Source organism: Stegodyphus dumicola, chromosome 3 (assembly GCF_044657685.1).
Source record: "Stegodyphus dumicola isolate Sdum_Otavi_A_Nest chromosome 3, ASM4465768v1".
Classification (NCBI taxonomy): domain Eukaryota; kingdom Metazoa; phylum Arthropoda; class Arachnida; order Araneae; family Eresidae; genus Stegodyphus; species Stegodyphus dumicola.
In genome coordinates this window covers 128,136,238-128,158,168 of record NC_140770.1, presented here as the reverse complement: position 1 = coordinate 128,158,168, position 21,931 = coordinate 128,136,238, and the positions used below count along the sequence as shown (strand labels likewise).

At 36.1% G+C, this 21,931-nt stretch overlaps 1 protein-coding gene across 2 annotated transcripts in view; it reads right to left on the bottom strand.

Annotated features, from left to right (window-relative positions):
* Positions 1-4,563: 4,563 nt before the first annotated feature.
* Positions 4,564-21,931, bottom strand: part of kappaB-Ras (NFKB inhibitor interacting Ras like 1) — a 54,331-nt gene continuing 36,963 nt past the window's right edge. For both annotated transcript variants that reach the window (XM_085813299.1, XM_085813298.1), the window contains one exon: positions 4,564-6,536. In XM_085813299.1, coding sequence (XP_085669425.1) covers positions 6,472-6,536 — 65 coding nt within the window. In that variant the 3' untranslated portion in view covers positions 4,564-6,471. The remainder of the gene's footprint in view (positions 6,537-21,931) is intronic.

The window sequence follows — 21,931 nt, the reverse complement described above, 5'->3', positions numbered from 1 at the left end:
TCCTGGCCCAATTTCATTTCTTCCTTAACGGAGTTGACGGCCCCTTTCATCTTTTCTTGGAAAGCAGCAAATGCAGTCATCATTTGCCTGAATTTTTCTTCCATCGCTCTTGTTATTGGCATTCAAACCCCACTTCTGACACCAAAAATTGTTGCGTGCGTACGGGTTCGTTATGAAATGAATGCACAAGTCCGATGAAAAATGAACAAAAATTTATTATTATCACAAAAAAATGCTTAAATTTTCTCAAATTATCATGCAGTATTACAATATCTCACAGTAGTTATCTTTTAACTACTCAAATGTCTAATAGAACGTAATTCAAAACAGCTAAAGAACGCTAATCCGCGAATTCGCTACAATCAACAAGAGCAGTTTTTCTAAACAACAACAAACTAAGCAACAACTACAAATTGAGATGTTTTCCTCCTTTTATAAGATTTTAAAATCACGCGCTAGAATTTTCCAGTACTTTCTCGAAATCAAAAAGAGATATTTATTTATTTAATGCACGCGCTCTTGTATTTTCAATTTTCCGGCTTAGCTTTCTTTTAATATTCGTCACGCGCTGCACTGCGCGAGAAATAAAACCATTTAATTTATAATTGCACTAACATTAGCTTTTTAAATACCAAATTCGTAACAGCAGCAATTCCACTTTTTGTTTAATGGACTTCGAAACATACTTTCGCTTTGTAGATCCTTTACATATTAGTAAATATATATCGGAAATTCTATTTGACATAATCGAAAGTTCAAGCTTACTTTTATAAAATTGCTCTAACAGTCTGCAAAAAATAATAAGCCGGATCCAATTCGAAGATTAAGGAACAACGCAATCTGCAACATTAACTGAATTAGATAATTTTTAGCTTAGCTTATACCGTCCGTTATACATTTAACGCGCATGCGTGAACGTATTATGCGCATGCGCACACGCATATTTGGAGCCGTAAAGGTCTTACGAGCACGCGTAAACACCTATGCGCATGCGTCAACGCGACGCATGCGCAGAAAGTTTGTAGCTTTGAGGTCCGGATTATAGATCATTCCGGATTATGGGTGTCCGAATTAACGACTTTTGACTGTAATATATATCAACAATGTGTTCATCCACATTTATTCGTAAAGAAGCTGCTGCTTTTTCAGCTGCTAAATTTAACAGGTGACTGGTACACCTCATAATTTGTAAGTCTGAGTTTTTCTTTTTTAAGATGCGTGTAACACCAATCTTTAAGCCTATTACTACTATTATTACTTGCATTATTGGCACCAAGTGCTAAGCAATTATTCAGAGAAATTGCATTTTCTTTTAAAGTTTTAATAATTAGCTGTGTTATATTAAAGCCTGATGAATGTCCTCCAAAAGTTGAGACAGAAAGTAAACTACACTCAATTTCTAAACACACTGGAATAAAAAAAGAAACAAGAATTGGATACAGTTTTAAATTGGTATTATTGCTTCTATTCGTAAAGAGGCATTTTGGAGCTGTTTTACTTGAATCAATAACTGAAGATTTAATTTTCTTACACATTTCTTTAACAATTGCAGCTGCTTCGGTCCTTGTACTTGAGTATTTCTTGGCAATTTTGCTATTGGGAAACATTTTTCTAAATAAAGCTGCAGCATGACCGATGCATTCAGTGGCAGGTTGTGCTCCAGTAAAAAGGCAGAGAACAGGTATTTTGCATTAATAACATTTTGGCCCTTTTTTGCCACAAAAATTGAATTTTTCGTTTTTTTCAATAGAACTCATGTTATTCTTGTGTATGCACATGCTTGAGAACATCGGCCTTTTCACTGCACGAAATCCAAAAATTGCAATAAAAAATGGTACACATTGGAAATGTATTACAATGTTAGAATAATAGAAGGAAATAATAGAAGAAAAGTCATCTGTGAACGATTTTTTAAAAGTACCTTTTTTGAAAAGTATTTTACCTTTTTTGCAAACATAATTAAAACAAAAGATAATAATTTCTTAAAGAATTCCTCAAAAGCATGAATCATGTGCACTCACACCTCTCAGGAACAAGATGAATGAAATAACAACCCATTGGTGAATTGGAACACAATGTTTTTGGACAAATGTGCTCTCACTTACAAAACAGAAGGGTGCCTTAATTTCTTATTGATGAAATAACTTTTTTCTTTTTTTAATGTTATCTAGAGAAAACCAAGAGTGATTTCAGATGTCCAAAATCATTCTTTTTTTTTTTTTTTTTTTGCAAATAACGAGACATTAAGCCAAGCTACATAAAAATCGTGAGAAATTTTAAGAATAAGAGGAAGTTGTAAATAGGGTTGGTGGAAGAACGGTCGGAAATCGGGAGTCTCTCGCCTAAATCGTGAGAGCTGGCCATTCTGCATTACTTGTATCGTTCAATCCCAATTTTACTTCATGGGTTGGATCTGACGGTTTGCCACATCTCTTTCCTACCACCAAACCGCTAGAGAAAACTTTCGACTTATCAGTATTTTAAAATCCCCCATACTGCACACTTTAACATTTACAAACATTCAAGCCTTCTTCTGGATTTTAACCCAGGTCCAGTGATATAGCAGTCAGCATAGCTAACCACTATACTGATCAGGGTGGTGAATTTTATTAACAGAAATGTTTTCTGATACAGAAGTCATATCCTATATACTTAAACATAAAAATTAAAGTTATCCATAGAAAATGGAGGTATGTCTGTTCTGAAGCAAGCTCAATAGTTAAAGATTTCTTTTTAATTTAAGAGATTTTTAATGTTTAAAACTTTGTATCCACTAAAGTAAATCCAAAAAGTACTAAATATTTCAGATCATTTACTTTAGCTCGTAACTGAAAAAGATAAATTAAAAATCCTTGATTTTTTAAAATTAAAATTTATATTTTTTAAATTAAAAATTAGACTTTTACAAAAATATGAAGCTGCTTTTCTACATTTTTATGAATTTTTTAAACTTTTTTGGTGTATGGTATATTTTTATTAAAGATTAACTAATGTAATAAATTTTTATAATCATCTGCATAGTTTTACTGTAAATGGATTCAAACGTGTTTTGTTTCTGTTTTGAAAGAAATTTATTAAAACATTTATAAATAATAATAAAAAAAGAAAATCTGAAAATTGTGCTGAAAATTTAAAAATATGCATTCTTCTAGGTTAAAATTACATACCAACTCTATTGTTACTAATTTACAAAATTTCATTGGAATTTAAATTAATATCTTTTGACATTAATTGGAAGGGTTTAATTTTAATTACATGTAAACAGGAAAAAAAATGAAATATGATAAGTGTTGCTGCTGAATGTAATAAAGCATTATCACATTAGCTGTTTGTTGCCGGAACAAAACATTTGCAGCAACAGTTCTGAGAAACGGCCTTTGGCGAAATAGGGTTACCATCTTCACTTGGCAAACAGGCTGAAAGCCAAACAAGAATCAGTTATCGCTCAGATTGGCGAAAGTGACGTTTCCTTTCAAGTGACATTCACTGCTTCGTGTTGTTTTGTATCGCTCACACGCTTTTCGTTTTAAACTTTATTGTTAGTAATGGAAGACAATAGAAAGGTGATTGCTATCAAGTTAATCACTTTGATCTCCACTCTGGCACTTCATGTAACAGATAAACACACTACTGGTTATAGCAATCAATTACATCAGTAATAGCCAAATTCTGTATACACTAAGAATAGTTTAAAAACATGTGCTGGATAAGTCTATTTATCACACATCACTTATGTGTATTTTCTGTTGTCTGCATTTCAATGAAAATTTGATGGCTCACTGGAAAATTTGTGACCTGGTGAAAGCATTTTCTGACTAACTTTATGGCTCATAATTACTGTTTTGTCCATTCAAATGACAAAAATCTATATGGCTGATATTTACCTCCTCACAACCAGCAGATACTATTCAGCAAAATGAAGATCGAATAAAGCATATGAATACATGAGCAATCAAACATGTGCGAGTTGTTTACTGTCCCATAGAACACTCGGTAATATACCTAAAACACATTAATTATACCAACTCTAGAAATTAGGTGTTCACATCATGAGTTTGTTTTATGGTTTGGTTTATTGAGATTACAGCAAAGCACACTAGGGCTTTCTGCCTAAGGGAAGGGATGCCTTCGTGGAGGACTTTCTAAGGGAAACTGGCTCGTATACACATTACACATGGGGAAAACCACGAAAGCGTCCATGCAGCCAGCCCGTTCGCGGGATTCAAACCTCGGACCGAACTACCAGTGTTCAGCGGCTTTACCGCTCGGCCGCTGGTGGGCTCAGTTGGTTTTATGTGATTACCACAAAGCCTCGAGGGATAACAATAGGAGGGATCCCTTTGTAGAAGATTTTTTTAAAACTGGCTCGTATACCAGTTACAAATGGGGCAAATCAAGGAAACGTCATGTAGCCAGCCCGTTCGCGGCATTCTAACCTGAGACAGAACTACCAGTGTTCAACGACACTTCGGCCACTAGTAGGCCCGTGCAATTCATTATGTAAACAGACATGAAGCTGATAATCAGTTGTGCTCTGTTTTAAGTAATCAAATGTTATAAATGCACAGCTGTTACATTTCTTATTATTTATTAATCATGTTTTTATTACGTAGATCATACATATGATATAATTATGAATTAACCCAATAACAAAATGTGTACACTCTTTAGTACTCAAATACTCATCAATTATTTTTCAACTGATTATTACATACCCATAATAATTTGCAAAGAACTGATAACTATAGTTGCTGTCAATTACATAATCGTTATCTGAATTAAAAGTAACTTCAAATAAACTTCTTGGCAATGTTCATTTTTGTATTCATACATACATATACATATACACATTTAATAAGTCATATATTTACATACAGATAGAGAGATGCGATGTTTTAGAAGTTGTTAATATATATTTATTAGTATTAATGTAATGAATAAGATTTATATTAATGAATGTATATACAAATGTTTTTCATCATGCATAATAATAAATCCATAAATTTCCAATGTTTCAATATGTAGCATTTACAATAAAAGTATAGTTTCTAATGTATTTATAATCCAAAAAGTATTTCATTAATAACATGAAAGTAATAGACAAATTTAATGACTATTCTCATTATTACATAAGCTATGCTTTTCTTTTTTATGCATCATTTATGCTGTTTAAAATGTGTCACTGATTATGCAGTTAACAATTTAAAAGATAAGTAATTAGGAGAAAAGCCGCGCATATACAAACGGATTTTAAAAAATTATTCAACTTAAATTTAAGAAATAAAATTCTATTATATAACAGTGTTATAATACATGATCAGCACGAAATACGACAAATTTGGCGAACTTTTGGCTACGAACAATTTGTAAACAAATCCGAACTGCAAGAACGTCGTAAAATACTGTCAACTCTGAAATTTCCACGATTATATATTTAATGAATATATACACATTTAAGAAATGACTCAGGCAGTTGTATTACAACAAAACAGCAATAATTAAATCGGCCTCTATTTCCACCGTCCATCACTTTACAGTGAGAGCCATCGCCATATTGAAAGTTACCCGTGATCCTTCAGAAGCTGACCTTTCATCTGATTGGTTGAACGTTCGAGGAACACGTCTCCAGCCGGAACATTTTGGGAAAAGTTTTAAAATGTTGCTCGTAGCCGGGACACGTTCCTCCTAGCTAGACGAAACATTTCTCGGAAGCCTGCCACTTAAAGCCGTGCTACTAGAATCTCGTTTCTCGGAATTGTCCCGGGTAAGCGTGCGCGTCTATAGATGTGATAACAACATAATGTGAATCCCCCCAGTCCTCGACTGGCTGCATTAAAACTTCTACCTATGTGTATGTTTAGAAACGCAAGAAAAAATTCAAACTGAAAGACGAGTTCAGTGAAAAAGATCCTGAAAATGAAAATGGCATAGCGGTTATGAAGGACCATACAGAAGTTTTATCATCTGAAATTAGGGAACTTGATATAAATTCCATTCATGTATGACAAATGAACAATTGACAGCAAAAAGTTGATAAATAAAATGTATTTAAATTAAATTTCATTTATACATACATCTTACAGTTTTGTGTATTTCTCATAAATCAGGATATAGTGAGATTTTTCAAAAGTTAACATTATCAAGAAATTTTTTGTGGAAATTCTGCAAGAATACACATTTAAAAAATATCATAATAGAGATAAATATTCCTTATTTTAATATATATACATATATAAGTATTTATGTTATGCCAAATTTTACTTGCAAAAGATTTATATATATTAAAAATACGAAAATCATTCAAAAATCCATATTTGTTTCTTTCTGCTATTATTTTGCAGTGTAATTTCAGTTCTACAGCAATAAGCATTATAATAGTTTCCTGCTAGAAAGTAACAAATACTCCACAATTAAAACATATATCTACTAAGTAACAAAATCTTAAAATATATATATAAGAAGTTATTATAATTAAAGCTCCATGGTGATGCTTCCAGCTTTGCCTTTTTTCCCAAGCTGGGGAAACGAAGATTTACCTAAAAAACAAAGATAGCTTATTTCCTTATATATAAACATTTCATATGCTTGTTTTTACTGTTGCATTATTTTATTGTTTATACACCTGCTTATATATTCCATGGCAAAAGTATTACATAGATACATTCAAATTAATTCAAATTCCATACTTTGTGTTTCAACCCCATAGAAAAAGTATTAATACATTCAAGTTAATTTTTCATATTTTGTGCCTCGGCTTTACTATATAAGTAATACTGGTGAATTTTTAACTGCCAGTTAGTTACCATAAGTAATTCTGTAGCTATAATCATATTTAAAAAAATCCACTCCCCCCCCCAAATCTGTATTTTTTTTACCTTTTCAAAATTATGTATTTGAATTAATATGAAAAAACATTTTTAATTATGGTCTCCAATTTCTAATAAACTATAAATTTATTAAATATTTTTAATTTTAATAAAAATCTCGAAAATATCAATTCAGGAAAATATTCATACAGTAAGAAATAATTGTAGAAAAAGGCAGAAAATTTATTGCTATTATATCAATAACTCCACATTAAATATTATTCATCATTTTACGTAGGCATTTCATGATTACATGAATTATCATCTCTTAGATTAGGGGTCTTCAACCCATGGCCCGCTGAAGGCATTTTAGTGGTCCTACATTTGAATTTGAAGAAAAATTGAAGAATTTTAAGAAATTTTGATTTGAAGAAAACTTGCCTTGTCAACTTTTTCTCTAAAAAAAAAAAAAAAAAACTTTTTTTCCCTCCTATTCTTGATATTTAAATCATTTTATTGGCATGCCTGATATTATTTGATATAAAATTTTTTGAAAATGATTAAATTAAGGCAGTTTCCCTTACTTGCAACAACAGTGTAGCTGTGATGGAGGAATACAACATTAAGAGATATTATGATACTAAGCACAGTGAGAAATATTCTGCATTGGAAGGTCATTTTCAAAGTGATAAGGTGATTGAATTAAAATAAAAACCAAATTTTCAGCAGTCTTTCTTCACCACAGCGAACGTTGCCTATCTAACCTCAAGTCATATCTAATACAGTCAAAAGTCGTTAATTCGGACACCCATAATCCGGACCTCAAAGCTAAAATATTTCTGCGCATGCGCCGCGTTTTACGCGTGCGCGCAAGACATTTACGACTGCGAATATGCGTGTGCGTTTAATATATAACGGACGGTATAAGCTAAAATTATCTAATTATCTATTTCAGTTAATGTCGATGATTGCGTTGTGATGCTAAAGCAAAGTTTAAAGTTTGAAAAAAAATTAAATATTTAGCAGTAGTAGCAATAAAAGCTCCCTGAGATATCATGTTGTGCAGACATTGAAGACAATAAAAGGTTTTGAACTTAACCAATTTATTAACAATATAATAAAGAATAAAAACACAGAAAATAAATTTCAACAATATCAGAGTCTTAGGAAACATATAATATAACCATCATTCATCAAATAATATTTTTACCTGGTCTCCAAAACACTGGCATTCAATACAAACAAAAATGTCCTAAACATTAATTATGCGGCCTAAAAATGAAGTTGGCTACACATTCAAAACGTCCATGAACAATGGTTGAGAAAAACACCTGAAAATTTAAATGAAGTTCTTGAAAGCACTCAAAACCGGCCTAACTCCGTTTGCACAAGGAATCGCCGCTCACGTATTTTAAATGCCGCCTTCATTGAAGAACATGGATGCCGCCCACGGCAGTCACTCACATGGTAGCCTCTGGAACCAAGGAATTTATTCTGGAACAACCATCTTATGGATATGAACCAAGGAACTCATTCCGAAACAATCTTCCCGCGGACAGGCACCAAGGAACTTTATTCAGGAACAGCCATCCCGCAAACCAGAACCAAGGCACTTTATTCACCGGACTGCATGCATCCTTCTGAAGGGGCTGGAAACCGCTCACTCAAGTGCCAGGAAAGCAGGAACTAGAAGAAGGAGAACTGGAAGGGGTGAGCCTTGGATCTTGGATCATATCTTTACTGCTGGCTTTAGCTACTAGGAGCTCTTACCAGTATATTATCATTTTACCATAGGCCATAAAGTTAAAAATTTAAGAGGTGTATTTAAAAATACACCGCGCCCGAAGGCCAGATCAATAAATGAGAGAACTCATAAAATAAGTTTTGCTAAATTGCATATCATGGTATAGCATGGGTGATTATATACGTAAATGGTGGCGAGAAGCGAAATGAAAGTCTAAGCTTCTGCGTGAGTCAAGAAGAGCAGAAACACGTGATCAGCGTCCGGCATTTAGATTGGTCGAGGAGTCAGAGTTCGAAAAATGAATGTAATTTTTGGCAATAAATAAAGTTCGAACATAGTAAAAGCAACATCTAGTTGTGAATTTAAGAGTCCTATGTCTTTTGAAACACTTGAAAATCTTCTAAACTTGCGATATAATCATTAAATGAATAGGAAACTGTACAAGGCGAAAATGAGGTCATGTAGCTCACTAGGGCTAATGAGTGAGAGTAAGCACTTGGTGTTACCACGAACTTTGATTTTAAAACACACGATACGAAATAGTAAAAATAAAAAGTAAAAGTAAAAACCTTGGTTAAATAAGTAGTAAGACGAAGAATTCATCGATGAAAAATAAATTCCTAATTTTGCAAAGTTCATCTTTCTTGAATAGTAACTGCAAAGGAATGGTAATTTTTTTTTTTTTTTTTTACATTATATACACTACCACCACTTAGAATTGTGGTGGATCGTTCGAGGTCTTTTCACTACGTTCTCAATAGTAGGGTCATAGTCTGTAAGCGATTTAATAGCTTCATAGGGAGAATTTCTCATATCTTCAAAGAAGTTGTGTGCAGAAATTAGGATTTGGTCGTGAATTGGGTTGATATCCAGGTCTTTGTGAATTTGAGAATTTCGCACGAACCAGGGTGCGTTCACTATGCTACGTAAGATTTTGTTTTGAAGTACATTAATTTTTGTCTGTCTATTTTTCGGGCAGTAGCCCAGGCTGGAACTGCATAGAGGATTATTGGGCGAATAAGTGAGATGTAGGTATTTTTCTTGGTACGGAGGTTTAACTTAGAGTTTCTTCCAATTAATGAGTAGAGAGCAATGAAAGCAGCGTTAGTCTTATTTGTAACATATTGAATATGATCTTTGAAATTTAGGGTTTTGTCAATATAGACACCTAAGTATTTATAGGAGTTGGCAACAGGAATATCTTGGTTATTGAGTCGGATATTTATATTCACTGGGATATTTTTTTTGTATCTGCGAAAGAGAAATACGCAGCATTTATCAGTATTTAGTTTGATTTTCCAGTCTTGACAAAATTTGTTAATAATGTTGACTTGGAGCTGAAGTTTCTCTAAAGCATTATTTGGACTTCGTGAACTGGTGAGGATTACTGTGTCGTCGGCATATTTGAGTATATTAGAATGAAAAGGTAGAGGCATATCATTTATGAATATTGTAAAAAGCTTCGGTCCTAAAACACTGCCTTAAGCTACTCCACTGTAAATCACTTTTTTTGAAGAGATTGCTTCACCACAGCGCACTTGAAAAGTACGATGTTTAAAATAAGAATGCATAATCTTAATAAAGCTGTTTGGTAAAAGGAAGTTAGATAGCTTATGAAGTAAGCCAGCATGCCACACTCGATCGAAAGCTTTTTCGAAATCGAGGAAACATGCCGCTCCTCCGTTCTTTTTTGTAAATTCTTGGGCAATAAATTCAACTAAATTTAATATTTGATGTGTGGTATTGTGGCCTTTGCGGAATCCAAATTGATGCTTGTCTATTAGATTAAGGCGTTCTAGATGATTGGTGAGCCGAGCACTAAGTACTCGTTCGAAAACTTTTCCAAGCGCTGGCAGAAGACTGATGGGTCTGTAATTTTTTGCTAGTTTTGGATCTTTTCCTGGTTTCGGGATCGTAACAATGATCGAGTGTTTCCACTGCGATGGAAAGTAGCTGAGTCTAATACAAGCATTAAAAATATTTGTAATTAAGACTATGCATCTTCTAGGTAAAGCTTGCAACGCTTCATTAGAAATCATGTCATATCCTTTAGCTTTGCGCTTCTTTAATTTTTTAATAATTTGCTGAACTTCGTTTGGAGATGCAGGCGTAAAAAAATTAATGCTGGGACTGTTGAGGATGCTATTGACAGAGTAATTAATATCTTTTTCGTGATCAGAATTTTTATTTTCATGTTGTTTAAAAATGTTTTCTAATTCTTTTGCATGAATTTCAGCAATGGAGTCTTCGAAGTGGTGAATTTTGCCCATGTGATACAGGGGGTGAATTTGATTGGGTGAAAGATTTCTGAGTGATTTAGCTACTTTCCAAACAGAGTTTGGGTAAAGATCCATGTTTTCTAGGAAATTATCCCACGAATTTGATCGATGGGTGGCGATGTCTTCTTTTATTTTTCTGTTTAAATAATTAATATGACGTTTTTCAGTAGGATTGCGAGTAATATGCCATCTTTTTCTAAGTCTATTTCTTTCTTGTACAAGGGATTTAATTTCTTCTGGGATGCCATAGGGATTTTTATTCTTGACTGTATAGGTAGCATTATTGATAGCGTTTTGAATTTTGGAATTTAATCTGGTGATTTCCAGCTCAATATCGCAGTCATAACGAAGTGTGGCTCTGCTGTTAACAGAATTTAGCTGTTTGGTAACCATATACCAATTAACTTTTGTATGAGCTTTAGGGAGAGGGGGATAAAATCCATAGAAGTTGAAGACTATAGGGAGATGGTCAGACGAAAGTTCTGGGAGAACATCAAGATTAGGAATATTAGGAAGGTTTTTCATCAAAACTATATCTAAAATATCCCCTAGTCCGTTGTGCGTATAGTGCGTTGAGTGATTGGGAGCAATGAGATTGATGTTACTATTGTGGATGAAGTTGCCTAAATTTTCTCCATTTCTATTTGTGACTCTACAGTTCCAAGAGGAATCTTTAGCATTTAAATCACCTGCTATTAAGGTGGGGTAGTTATTTTCAGTAAGTAGTTTCAGATTATTGAGATCAAGAGTGCTGGAGGGGGGATTGTAGACGGAGATAAAAAGAAAAGGTTCTCTAAAACCACTACAGATGCAGCATTTTCTATAGTACAAGCAGGATTTAAATCATATTTGGCTGTTTTGATATGGTTTTTAATGAGAATTGCGTTTCCTCCTCCTCTATTATGTCTTCTGTCTTTTCTGTAGATGCGGTAGCCTTGTATTTTAAATTTGTCGCAAGAGCGGAGATGGGTTTCATTTACTAGCATAACATCAATGTTATGTCTAGTAAGAAAATTTGAAATTTCCACTTGTTGGTATCTGATGCCGTTTGCATTATAGTAACAAATCTTTAAGAAGCTATTTGTAGCTGAGATAAAATTTATTTGACTATGAGTTTGATTAAAATTCATAGTTTAGATTTGAGAAATATTCGAAGGCCGCCATACCGACCTCTAGTTTGTCTAATATTGTTTTTGCTGTTTTAAATTTCTGGAAGAATTCTTTAACTTGAGTGAATTGGATTTTTATCCAGTCAAAAAAGCCAAGTGGGTTTGAGTTTGTGTCTTCTGTTTTACTAGTGTTTTCATTTTCCATGGAAGTATTCCATGCATTTTTTGGTTTGTTTTTGGTTTGGGAGTGAAGGAAAATCCTTTTTGTTAAATTTAAATTGTTCTTTGTTCTTTTCTTCTTTTAAAGCTTTAAATTCTTCGATTTGCTTCTGAACATTATAAGGATGTTTACTGCATCCTTTGAAGGAAGAAACGCGATTTTGCCCACAGAGGGCACAGACAGGGAGTTTGTTGTCATTTTTTGTTTGTTTACAAGTGAATGTTTCATGAGGCTCTGCACATTTTAAACAGCGAGGTTTATAGTGAGATTTGTCCCGTGTGTGCCCGTACCTTTGGCACTTATGGCACTGCACGGTTCCAGGGCGAGCTTTAAAAGGCTCGATGAAGACATCCAGACCTCTGAGTTTCTTTAGATCATATATTCTTTTACCTTCTTTATTTCTAGTACATTCTGCTATAAAAACAGGAAGATGAACTTTTCCTTCAATAGTGTGAATTACTTGTCGAATTTTTTGAATTGGGATACCTTCTTGGGCAATTTCGTTTTTGATTAGTTCCATATTAGCTGTTTTTGGAAGTTTTTTAATTATTGCCTTGATAGGCTTTTCACTGTTGAGTTTAAAAGTATGAAAAGGAATAAGTAGTTTAGTTAGGTATTCAGTAACTGTGCGGTAGTGGTCTGAGTCATAAACTCTTATGGTCAGTGTACCTCCACTTAGGTTACCACGATATTTTTTGATATTTAATTGCTCTTCAAAATCTTCTTTCATCTTATCCCAATCCCCCGTGAAGTCTGCTAAGACTATAGGGGGAATGTGTCCTGCTTTTTTGTTGGGTGTAATAAATTCACCTTCCTCTGCTTCCATATTGTCTTCAGGGTTTAGTTCCTCGAATTTATTTTTTTGAGCTGGTTCTTCAATTTCGAATTTGATAGAGTTCTTTTATGAGTTTTTCTAGGGGTTATGTATCCTTTATCTATTGTGGTTTTCTTTTTGATTCTAGATTTTTGAATAGCAGTAATATCAGACTAATTTGTTTCCTCTGTTGGATTATTTAGGGTTTCTTTTTGTTTCATTTCATTAATGTATAATTCTAAGATTTGTATATCCTTTCCATAGCATTGACGTGGGCTAAGTGAACTTCAGTCGCATTATTTGGATTAAATGAATTTTGATAAGCATGAAACTCAGAAAGCATAAGTTGCTTAAGTTTTTCTAAGTTATCGCAGGTAACTTCCAGATTTCTGTGATCACACACAGATTTGATACGGTTTTCGATCGCCTCCTTGTCCATGATATGCATGAATCCTAACTTTTAACCTAATGGCGAAAAGAATAAAGAAAACATACTTATCGCGAACATCAAGAAGAGACGACAGCAACTCAGGATCAGTTATCAGTTTCAGTAGTGAGAGCAATGTCGTTTTCCCTTACTTCACAAAATTGCAGGAATAAAGCAACGCCGTAGACAGAAAGAACAATTTCTCTAATCAACAGCAACACCTCATGCCAGCACTACCAAATCGAAAGCGGTGAGCCGTGGAACATGGAGGTAAAACCGGCATTAGCCTTTCGGGCTTTAACCGGTACGATTGGAAATGTGCCCTAAGGCGATGGTACAATTTTTGAGTGCAAGCGTAAACGCTTCGCTATAGGCGAATCCAAAAAGTTCGTCCAAAAACTCAGTTGCCGTGGGAAAAGATGACCTGCCTCATTGCAGTAGGAAAAGCTGACCAAATCGGCGCCGCAGAGCTGGTGAAGGGAGAAGAAAAGCTGGTTTGTCGAGGCTGGTCACGTGGGGGGTCACCCTCCCAAGTTCTGGCCCCGGGAAGAGCAGCTTAGCTGGAACTAGAAGATGGACTGAAAGATCAAATAAGAATTAAGTATAAGATGAGAATCATAAGTTAAATTTCTGTATGGCATTAATCTTCTTCTTCTGCAAATTTCATGAGGATAGCCGTAGCTTTGAAGCCGGCAGCAAACTTCTCCGCTGTCGACTTCGCAGCTTTAATCATTTGTATGCTGTTAACAATTTCTTCGAGGAATTTTCGTATTTTCTGATCTTGGAGCCATTTAAAGGCTTCTGTCATTTCATCCATCCGGCGGGGGTTTTATTCCGATCTTGGCTTTTTCGGCGTAAGAAATTTTAGGAGTGCTGCTTGCGGGAGCTGTGTTGTCTTCACGGCTTTTGAGCATTTGCGGGAAGTCGGCTGCTGCGGGAATTGATTCTTTTGGTTGAGCTTGGAGTTTTTTCTTGTTTTCTATCTTTTCAAATCGTTTCTTATAAGCTGTACAACCTCTATAGGAACTAACGTGTGGTAATTTACAGAAGATGCAAGTAGGTTTTTCATCTGCTTTTAAAGGGCATAATTTACTTCGGTGCTGCTGCCCGCATTTACAGCAGCGTTCTGGGTTGAGACATAAGTACTGTGAATGTCCGAACTCCTGGCAACGGAAACACTGGATTATTCTTTTTTTAGGGGAGTAGTTCTCAATTTTTACATTAATGCTAAACATGTTGTTGAGCTGAAAAATAGCACGTCCGGCGGCGGATTTTTTTAGTTCCAGTAAATAGATGGGAAGTTTAATAATATTGTCGTCTTGCTTTTTGGAGAATTGGGTAACTTTAGTAATTGGAAAATTACGTCTTGTTAAATCATTGAATATTGCTTCTTCTGGGGTTGTTTCAGGGAGGTTTTTCAGAACAGCTTTGATAGGTTTTCTGCTTTCTAGTAGATATGAGTGGAAAGGAATACATTCGGATTGTAGGATTTTGGTTGCTGCACGGTAGTCTTCTATTGTTTTAAGGTTAACATAAAGGAGTCTTGACTTTATGTTCGCTTCAAACTCTTCTTTACAAATTTCCAGTAAAATTTTATGTACGTTGATCCAATTTATTAGGTTTTGCCGAAAGACTATTGGCAGTGGATTTTCAGCTTCGCTGCATTCTGCATCGGATTCTTCATCGTTGTCGAGGTAGTTAAATTTATTTTCGGTCGTAACGTCCATTTGTTCTTCTTCTGTGTGAATTTGAACAGTTTTCTTGGGCGTTATCCAGTCGTGATTAGTTTCATGATTATCATTCGTATTCGGTTTGCTGTTGTGGTGAGTATTTCCAGATTTTGCATTTTCTGCACTAAGAGACGCTTTCATCCTTTCCCAATGTTCGAGTGTTATCTTGAAATCAGGATGCAACATATCATCAACGGTTTTAGGAAAAGGTTGGCTTTGGTCTCGAGGATCGGATTTTTTAACTTTCTTATTTTTGCTTTTCTTATTAGATGGATCTATCAAGAAGTCTTCTTTTCTTAGCGGGAAGGTTTTATTGGATACAGAAGAAATTTCAGAATCAGCATCACTTTGGTCCGTCTCGATTGGGGGTGTCCTAAAAAAGGACATTTTGTCTTACCCGAAGGTAAAGTTCGCAAAGAAAATCACTGACCGCCTACTGGACTGGGTCAAAAATATGAGAAGAGATCTGCTGTGCGTGTGACACGCTTGCTGTCTCAGCTCAGAATCGAGTGGTGAGCCTTTGTCTTTGTCGAGCCTCCAACTCCAACTTGCTTTATTTGCCGCGATTAACCTGCGAAATCGCAGGTTGTGTTCCGGCTATCGAACTTTGGTGCTTCTAGGAGCGCTGCAGGTAAGGAAATGCCGAACGTAGTTCTCGTGGAGACAGGATAGCAGATGCAGGGGGTGTGACCAATGTCACGTGATGAGCGATAAGACATCTGGTTGGCGATGAGGTATCCAGGCATCGTAGCGCTGTAAATCTGAAGTTTTACAATAGTTATACATAAAATAGTACTAAATCAGTTCATAAAAGGTGTGTGTTGCAGTCATAAATGCAGAAAATAAAATACGATTCCAAAAAGTAAAATAGTATATACAGGAAAAATATAAGTAATATCTTGTGGGCGTGGCTGTGTGTGTCACATGATCATCCGGCAAAGATTTCTAAACATCATTATTTACAAGTCAAATAAGTTTTTCAGAGTACTACATACTTAAAAACACAAATTAAGTTGGAAAATCCTGGTTTCCACTGAGTAGAAAAGCGGCATATGGACGGAGGTGCCTATCCTCGTGTAAAATTTCATAGTGAAATAGGTTGAAAATGTCCATATGTTGGCACTCCTTAGCGGCGTCATAAAATGCCGTGTTAGTTCTTCTTAAATATTCCACTATTGTATCCATTTTTAAATCTTCATGGAGACGTTTGTTCTTCACATACGGGTGTGCATTTGTGATAATTCTTAAAAATTGGTTTTGCACAACTTGTAATTTTTGGATTTCACCCTTCGTAGCGGTAGTCCATGCTGGCGAAGCGTACGTCATGATGGGTCGGATTGTGGCTAGATAAATAAGTCGTTTCTTGTCCAACGAAAGTTTTGAATATTTCCCTATCATAGGATATAAACATTTCATGACTTTAATCGCTTTACCCCTGATTTGTTGGATGTGATGCTGCCATGTGAGCTTGTCGTTGATGGTGATGCCCAGATATTTGGCTTGTTTCACGATAGGCACAGCCTCGTTAAAAAGATAAACACTTTGCCTGATCGGAACATTTTTCTTCCTTTTTCTTATGAGTAGGAGCTGCGATTTTTGAGCGTTAATTCGTATCTTCCAATATCCACACCATTGTTCTATGGAGGGAATAGTGTCTTGGAGTTTCCGAATAGCATGATTGATGTTAGCAGACTTCAGTGCCAGGGCAGTGTCGTCTGCATAACAGGCTAGCATAGAATTATGATTTAAATGCAATCTCGGAAAGTCTGAAACGTAGAATAGATAGAGTATAGGGCCAGTCACAGAACCCTGTGGAACACCGCTAGTCATTATTTTAGTGCTGGATAATTCATTTTTTACAGAGACTCTGAATGTCCGATCCCTGATAAAAGAATGGATTAGCATAATGAGTTCTCTGTCCAGTTGAAGGTCAATTAATTTAGCAATTAAGCCCTCATGCCAGACGCGGTCGAATGCTTTCGCCACGTCTAGCATGAGTATAGCAACATTAAGTTTGCAGTGCAGAGCTACACCAGCGAATTCGGTTATTCGGACAAGTTGCTTCGTTGTTGAGAGGTGAGCACGGAACCCAAATTGTTCCGGCGGAAGATGCTGAAAATATGGTTTCAGTCTATTCAGGATAATTCTCTCAAAAATTTTGCCTAAGCCCGGCAGTAGACTAATAGGACGATATCCGTCTGGTCGGGTGTGATCTCTAGCCGGTTTAGGTAGTAAAATAATTTTAGCAATTTTCCAAGGTGTTGGAAAGTAAGAAAGAGCAAGACAAGCATTAAAAATACTTGTCAGGCTGCAGATGATGTTAGGCGGCAAATTTTTAATTGCTGTATTGCTGATTTCATCAATTCCTGGAGATTTCTTTTGTCTCAGGTGTTTGATAATATTATTCGTTTCAGTAGGAGTGGCATATTTAATCGGAAGTCTGACTGAAGGGGCGTTGAGCCAATCCCTCACTCGTAGGAGGGTCTTTAATTCGAAATCAGAGTCATTTGGCCAATCATTTGGCGAGAACTGTTCTTAGAGGTGTGCTGCGAAGATTTCTGCCTTTTCCTGATTGGAGATGGCAATATTACCTCTGTCATAGAGGGGTCGATTACTTGTGAAGGAAGTTTTAAAATTTTTGATTAAAGACCAGAATGTACCTTGTCTAGAATCCAGATTTAACATTTTATCATCCCATAGTTCTTCTTTGAAGGTTTTAATGGCCTTCTGAATTTGCTTATTTTTACGATTTATTTCACGTTTAAGTGCCGGTCTAAGTTAAGTGCCGGGTCCCACGTTAAATGATAACATTTCCTGAGTCTATTTCGCTCTCTAATAAGCTGTCGTATATTAAGGGGCAGTCTGAAAGCCTTATCACGATTAGTAATTTCAGTACTGGCTTCCTTAATTGCATCTTGAATGCTTTCACTTAAGGCATTAATTACGGTGTTTATGCCTTGTTTAGTATTGAGATTTTGCAGTCGAGGAGGTGAATTTTTCATGATATTGCTGAAGAGATTCCAATTCGTAATTCGCTTAGTAGAGAACTCGAGAAGTTTTTGTCACTCCTAATGTTGCGATTACGGGGAGGTGGTCAGAGGACAATTTATGAAATACTTCCATTGCAACGGGGATAGTCGTTGTAGTGACTGCAATGTCTAGTATATCAGAAAATTCAATTCTATTATGAAGCCGCATGTATTCTGGTGGGGCATGTAGCGCCACCGGATGCTGTAAAATATATTCATGCAGAATTTTACCATTTAGATTTGTTCGACGACAGTTCCAGTCTATATGCTTAGCATTAAAGTCCCCGGCAGCTAGGGTAGGTATGTCATCCGGTAGAATGCTATTTAGAAAATTAGCACATAGTCTATTCGTTGGAGGGTTATACACAGCACAAAAATTGATGTTATTAAACACAGGAAGAGTGACACACACAGTAGTTTGCTCACAATTAAAATTTCTTGAATCAGATATAAGACAAGATGCATAATTACGTTTCACATATATTGCCACACCACCACCTCTGTGTGAAAGTCTATCACAGCGGTATGAATTATAATTTGCAATTCTCAGGCGTTGGCATAGTTTTGCACGAGTCTCTGATATGATTGCAATGTCAATATCATGCTCACTTAAAAATGGTGCAGTTCAGTAATTTTGGTGGGTAGCCCGCAGGCATTCCATATCATTATTTGTACGGGAGTACACTTTTTCATGTAATTAGCCATTAACAGGGGCTGCAGGAATATGATCTTGAGATACGTTTGATTTTGCCATCAGAGTAAATCCAGTTTCTTTTAGAGCAGAGACAAGCATACGTAGCTCAGCTGCAACTTGTTTTGCTTCAGTTAGAAATTCAGGAGCGAGGCCGGTGTTTAAAGCTTGTGCATAAGTTTTATTATGCACTACCCGATCAGAGAACGTTTCACAGGAGTGGTTTTTGGTTTTGGAAAACGCACACATAATCTGTAGTTAGCTGTATGACCTATCTCATGACAATTGGCACATTTAGGCGGAGTTGCCTTATCCTTGTCACAGTTAAATGATTCATGAGGTTCACCGCAACGAACACAACGTGGTTCGTGATTGCAGTGCGATTGGGCGTGATGGAACCCTTGACAGCGATAACACTGCATGGGTCCCTTACGGCCACGGTATCTCTCAACACTAATCTTCATTCCCAGCACAAATTTTAACTGGTGTATCTCCTTGTTTTTCTCCTTGCGGGTGAGAGTAACGAGAAACAGGGGAAGCTTAATAACTTCTCCGTTACGCCTCATAGTGATTTGGTTGACCCGCACGACGTCGAGTCCATGTTCTTTTAGATCCATCATAATTTCCTCAGGGTCCATGTAAGACGGGAGGTTCGTATCACAGCTTTTATATGTTTAGATTCGGGAAGCGCATAGCAGTGATACCTGATGCCTTCTTCTTCTAACATTTTTACCATTTCCCGATAAATGGTGGGCAATTTCACTTTAATCTTGATTCCGTCCTTCATGTTTTCTCCATAGAAATCGTGCAGAGAAAAATTCTTATTATTAAACAGCGTTTTTAAGTCATTCCATGTGAATCTGCTGTCTTTGATTATAATCGGCGGCAGTTTTCTCGCACTGTTGATCGGAGCGTTCTGATTGGTTGGAGGTGTCTGCACTGGGGCGGGGTCTGTGTCCATATTCTGTTGCGGAGTGAGATCAGTAACAGGGTGAGTCTTTGGAATTTCAGGAGCAGTCGCAGCAGCCAGGGGTGCAAAAGCTTTTTTCGCAGGTTTTCTGGTGCTGTCTCCTTTGGGTTCTCCATCGGAGTCAGAGCTGACATCTAAAGCCTTGTATTTTGTAAAGTCCTCATCCGACCTGGCGGGACTCTCAGCACGTCGAGCGTTGATCTTTGGGAGAGGCGGGAAGCCAGGGTTGTCATCAGTTTTGGTCTTAGCACGGTCGTCCTGTGTTCTGGAGTTCACAAATTCCTGGTCAGCAAGAGCTCGGAATTTTTTGAACAAATTCAGGTCTCTTGTTTCTTCAGGGGTAAGGAAACCTTTGTCTTCTTGACGGAGTTCCAGCTGAGTAATCTCAGCTGCAATGAAGTCCAGGAAACGTTCCATGATGCCGGTTGATGAAGTAGTGAAATGCAGAAAGTCTATGCTTAAAAAGCACAGGGTAAAAGCAGGTCGTTTTACAGCATCCTAAACATAGTGGTTTGCATGCTGACCTGAATGCACAATCGAGAAAGCACAGCAGTTTCTCAGTCACAATAGTCAAACTCAGAAAAACGAGAGGTTAATACTGCAGAACAGCGAAAACGCAGAGCGAGGGGACGAGCACCTTCACGCTCAGGAGCAAGCAGTCGAATCTCTTTCTCGAGCCAGAGCGACGCGAGATACTTATAGCAGAAGTAGGAATGACGTCATCTCACGGCAACCAATCAGCTATCGGCACGAATCGGCTTTCCAGATGACGTAACATCACTTTCGTTTTTGCATCTCAATTAGGTTGAAACAGTCCGTTCTCAATGCAAACAGTGGCAGGAAGAAAAAGAAGTAGAAGTAACTACTATATTACATTAAAATAAGAACTAAACTAAATAAACATTTCAAGGAGGAGAGATGATGCAGTAAAAGGTTTACAATAAGTAAAAGGTTTACAATAAGTTATATTTTGAAACACGTTGTTCCTAAATCTTCGAATTGGATCCCGCTTATTATTTTTTGCAGACTGTAAGAGCAATTTTATAAAAGTAAGCTTGAACTTTCGATTATGTCAAATAGAATTTCCGATGCTGGTGCTCCCAAAGGATCTAGAAAACGAAAGTATGTTTCGATGTCCATCAAACAAAAAACGAATTGCTACAAAAAATGGATGAAGGCATATCCTTGTTTATCTAACCGTTCCGAAATCTGTTTATCAATTTCATGCTGCTCTGCGCGGGGGGGGGGGGAAGGGGGACGTCGCGGCGCGCGATGAACTGGAAGTTGATCTGTCAGCACTATCGTTATCTTCAGGGCAGATGTTTTTATTTTATTCGGCTTATAATTCCTTACTAAATGTAGTATTTAATCTCGATGTACTCCGTCTTTGATATGATTTAAATCAAATTCCTCGTCATTAAAAATATCACGAATACAAATCAAATAGTTTTCTGGTTGCAATTTTCTAATTTCGGCTATGCGTAATGTATGCTTTACGCATGCGGGCGTTAAAAGAAATGTTTAATAAAGTAAACAAATAAATATTAAGCTTCTTTTTTTGTAAATTTTGATACCATTTAGATCATAATTGCTCATTATTTTATAAATTACGGTTTCATATTTTTAATTTTATAATTTCTGCATGCCATCTTACCAGATTTAAACTGATGACCTATAATCCGGAATCGCCAAAGTCCCGACGAGTCCGGATTAAAGACTTTTGACTGTATTAGCTTGTCTGGTGTGACAGGAGCGAGGCGTATAGAGGACCTTGAAACAGATATATTCAGTAAATTAAAATCCAAATGAAAAAAATTTGAGTTTTATTCTGTAGCAATGGATGAATCAACAGATGCAACAGATACTGCATTTTTTATTCATGGCGTTAATAGAAACTTCACAATGGTAGAGGAATTAATTAGTGTCATTGCACTTAAAAGTACAATACGAGGAATGGATTTGTATTCGAGTATAACACAAACTTTGGATAAATGTAATGTTGACTTCAGTAATATATCTGCTATAACCACGGATGGTGCTAAATCTATGACTGGAGAAAAAATAAGAGTAAGAACATTACTCATATCTGATGTGAAGGCAAGTGGAAATAAT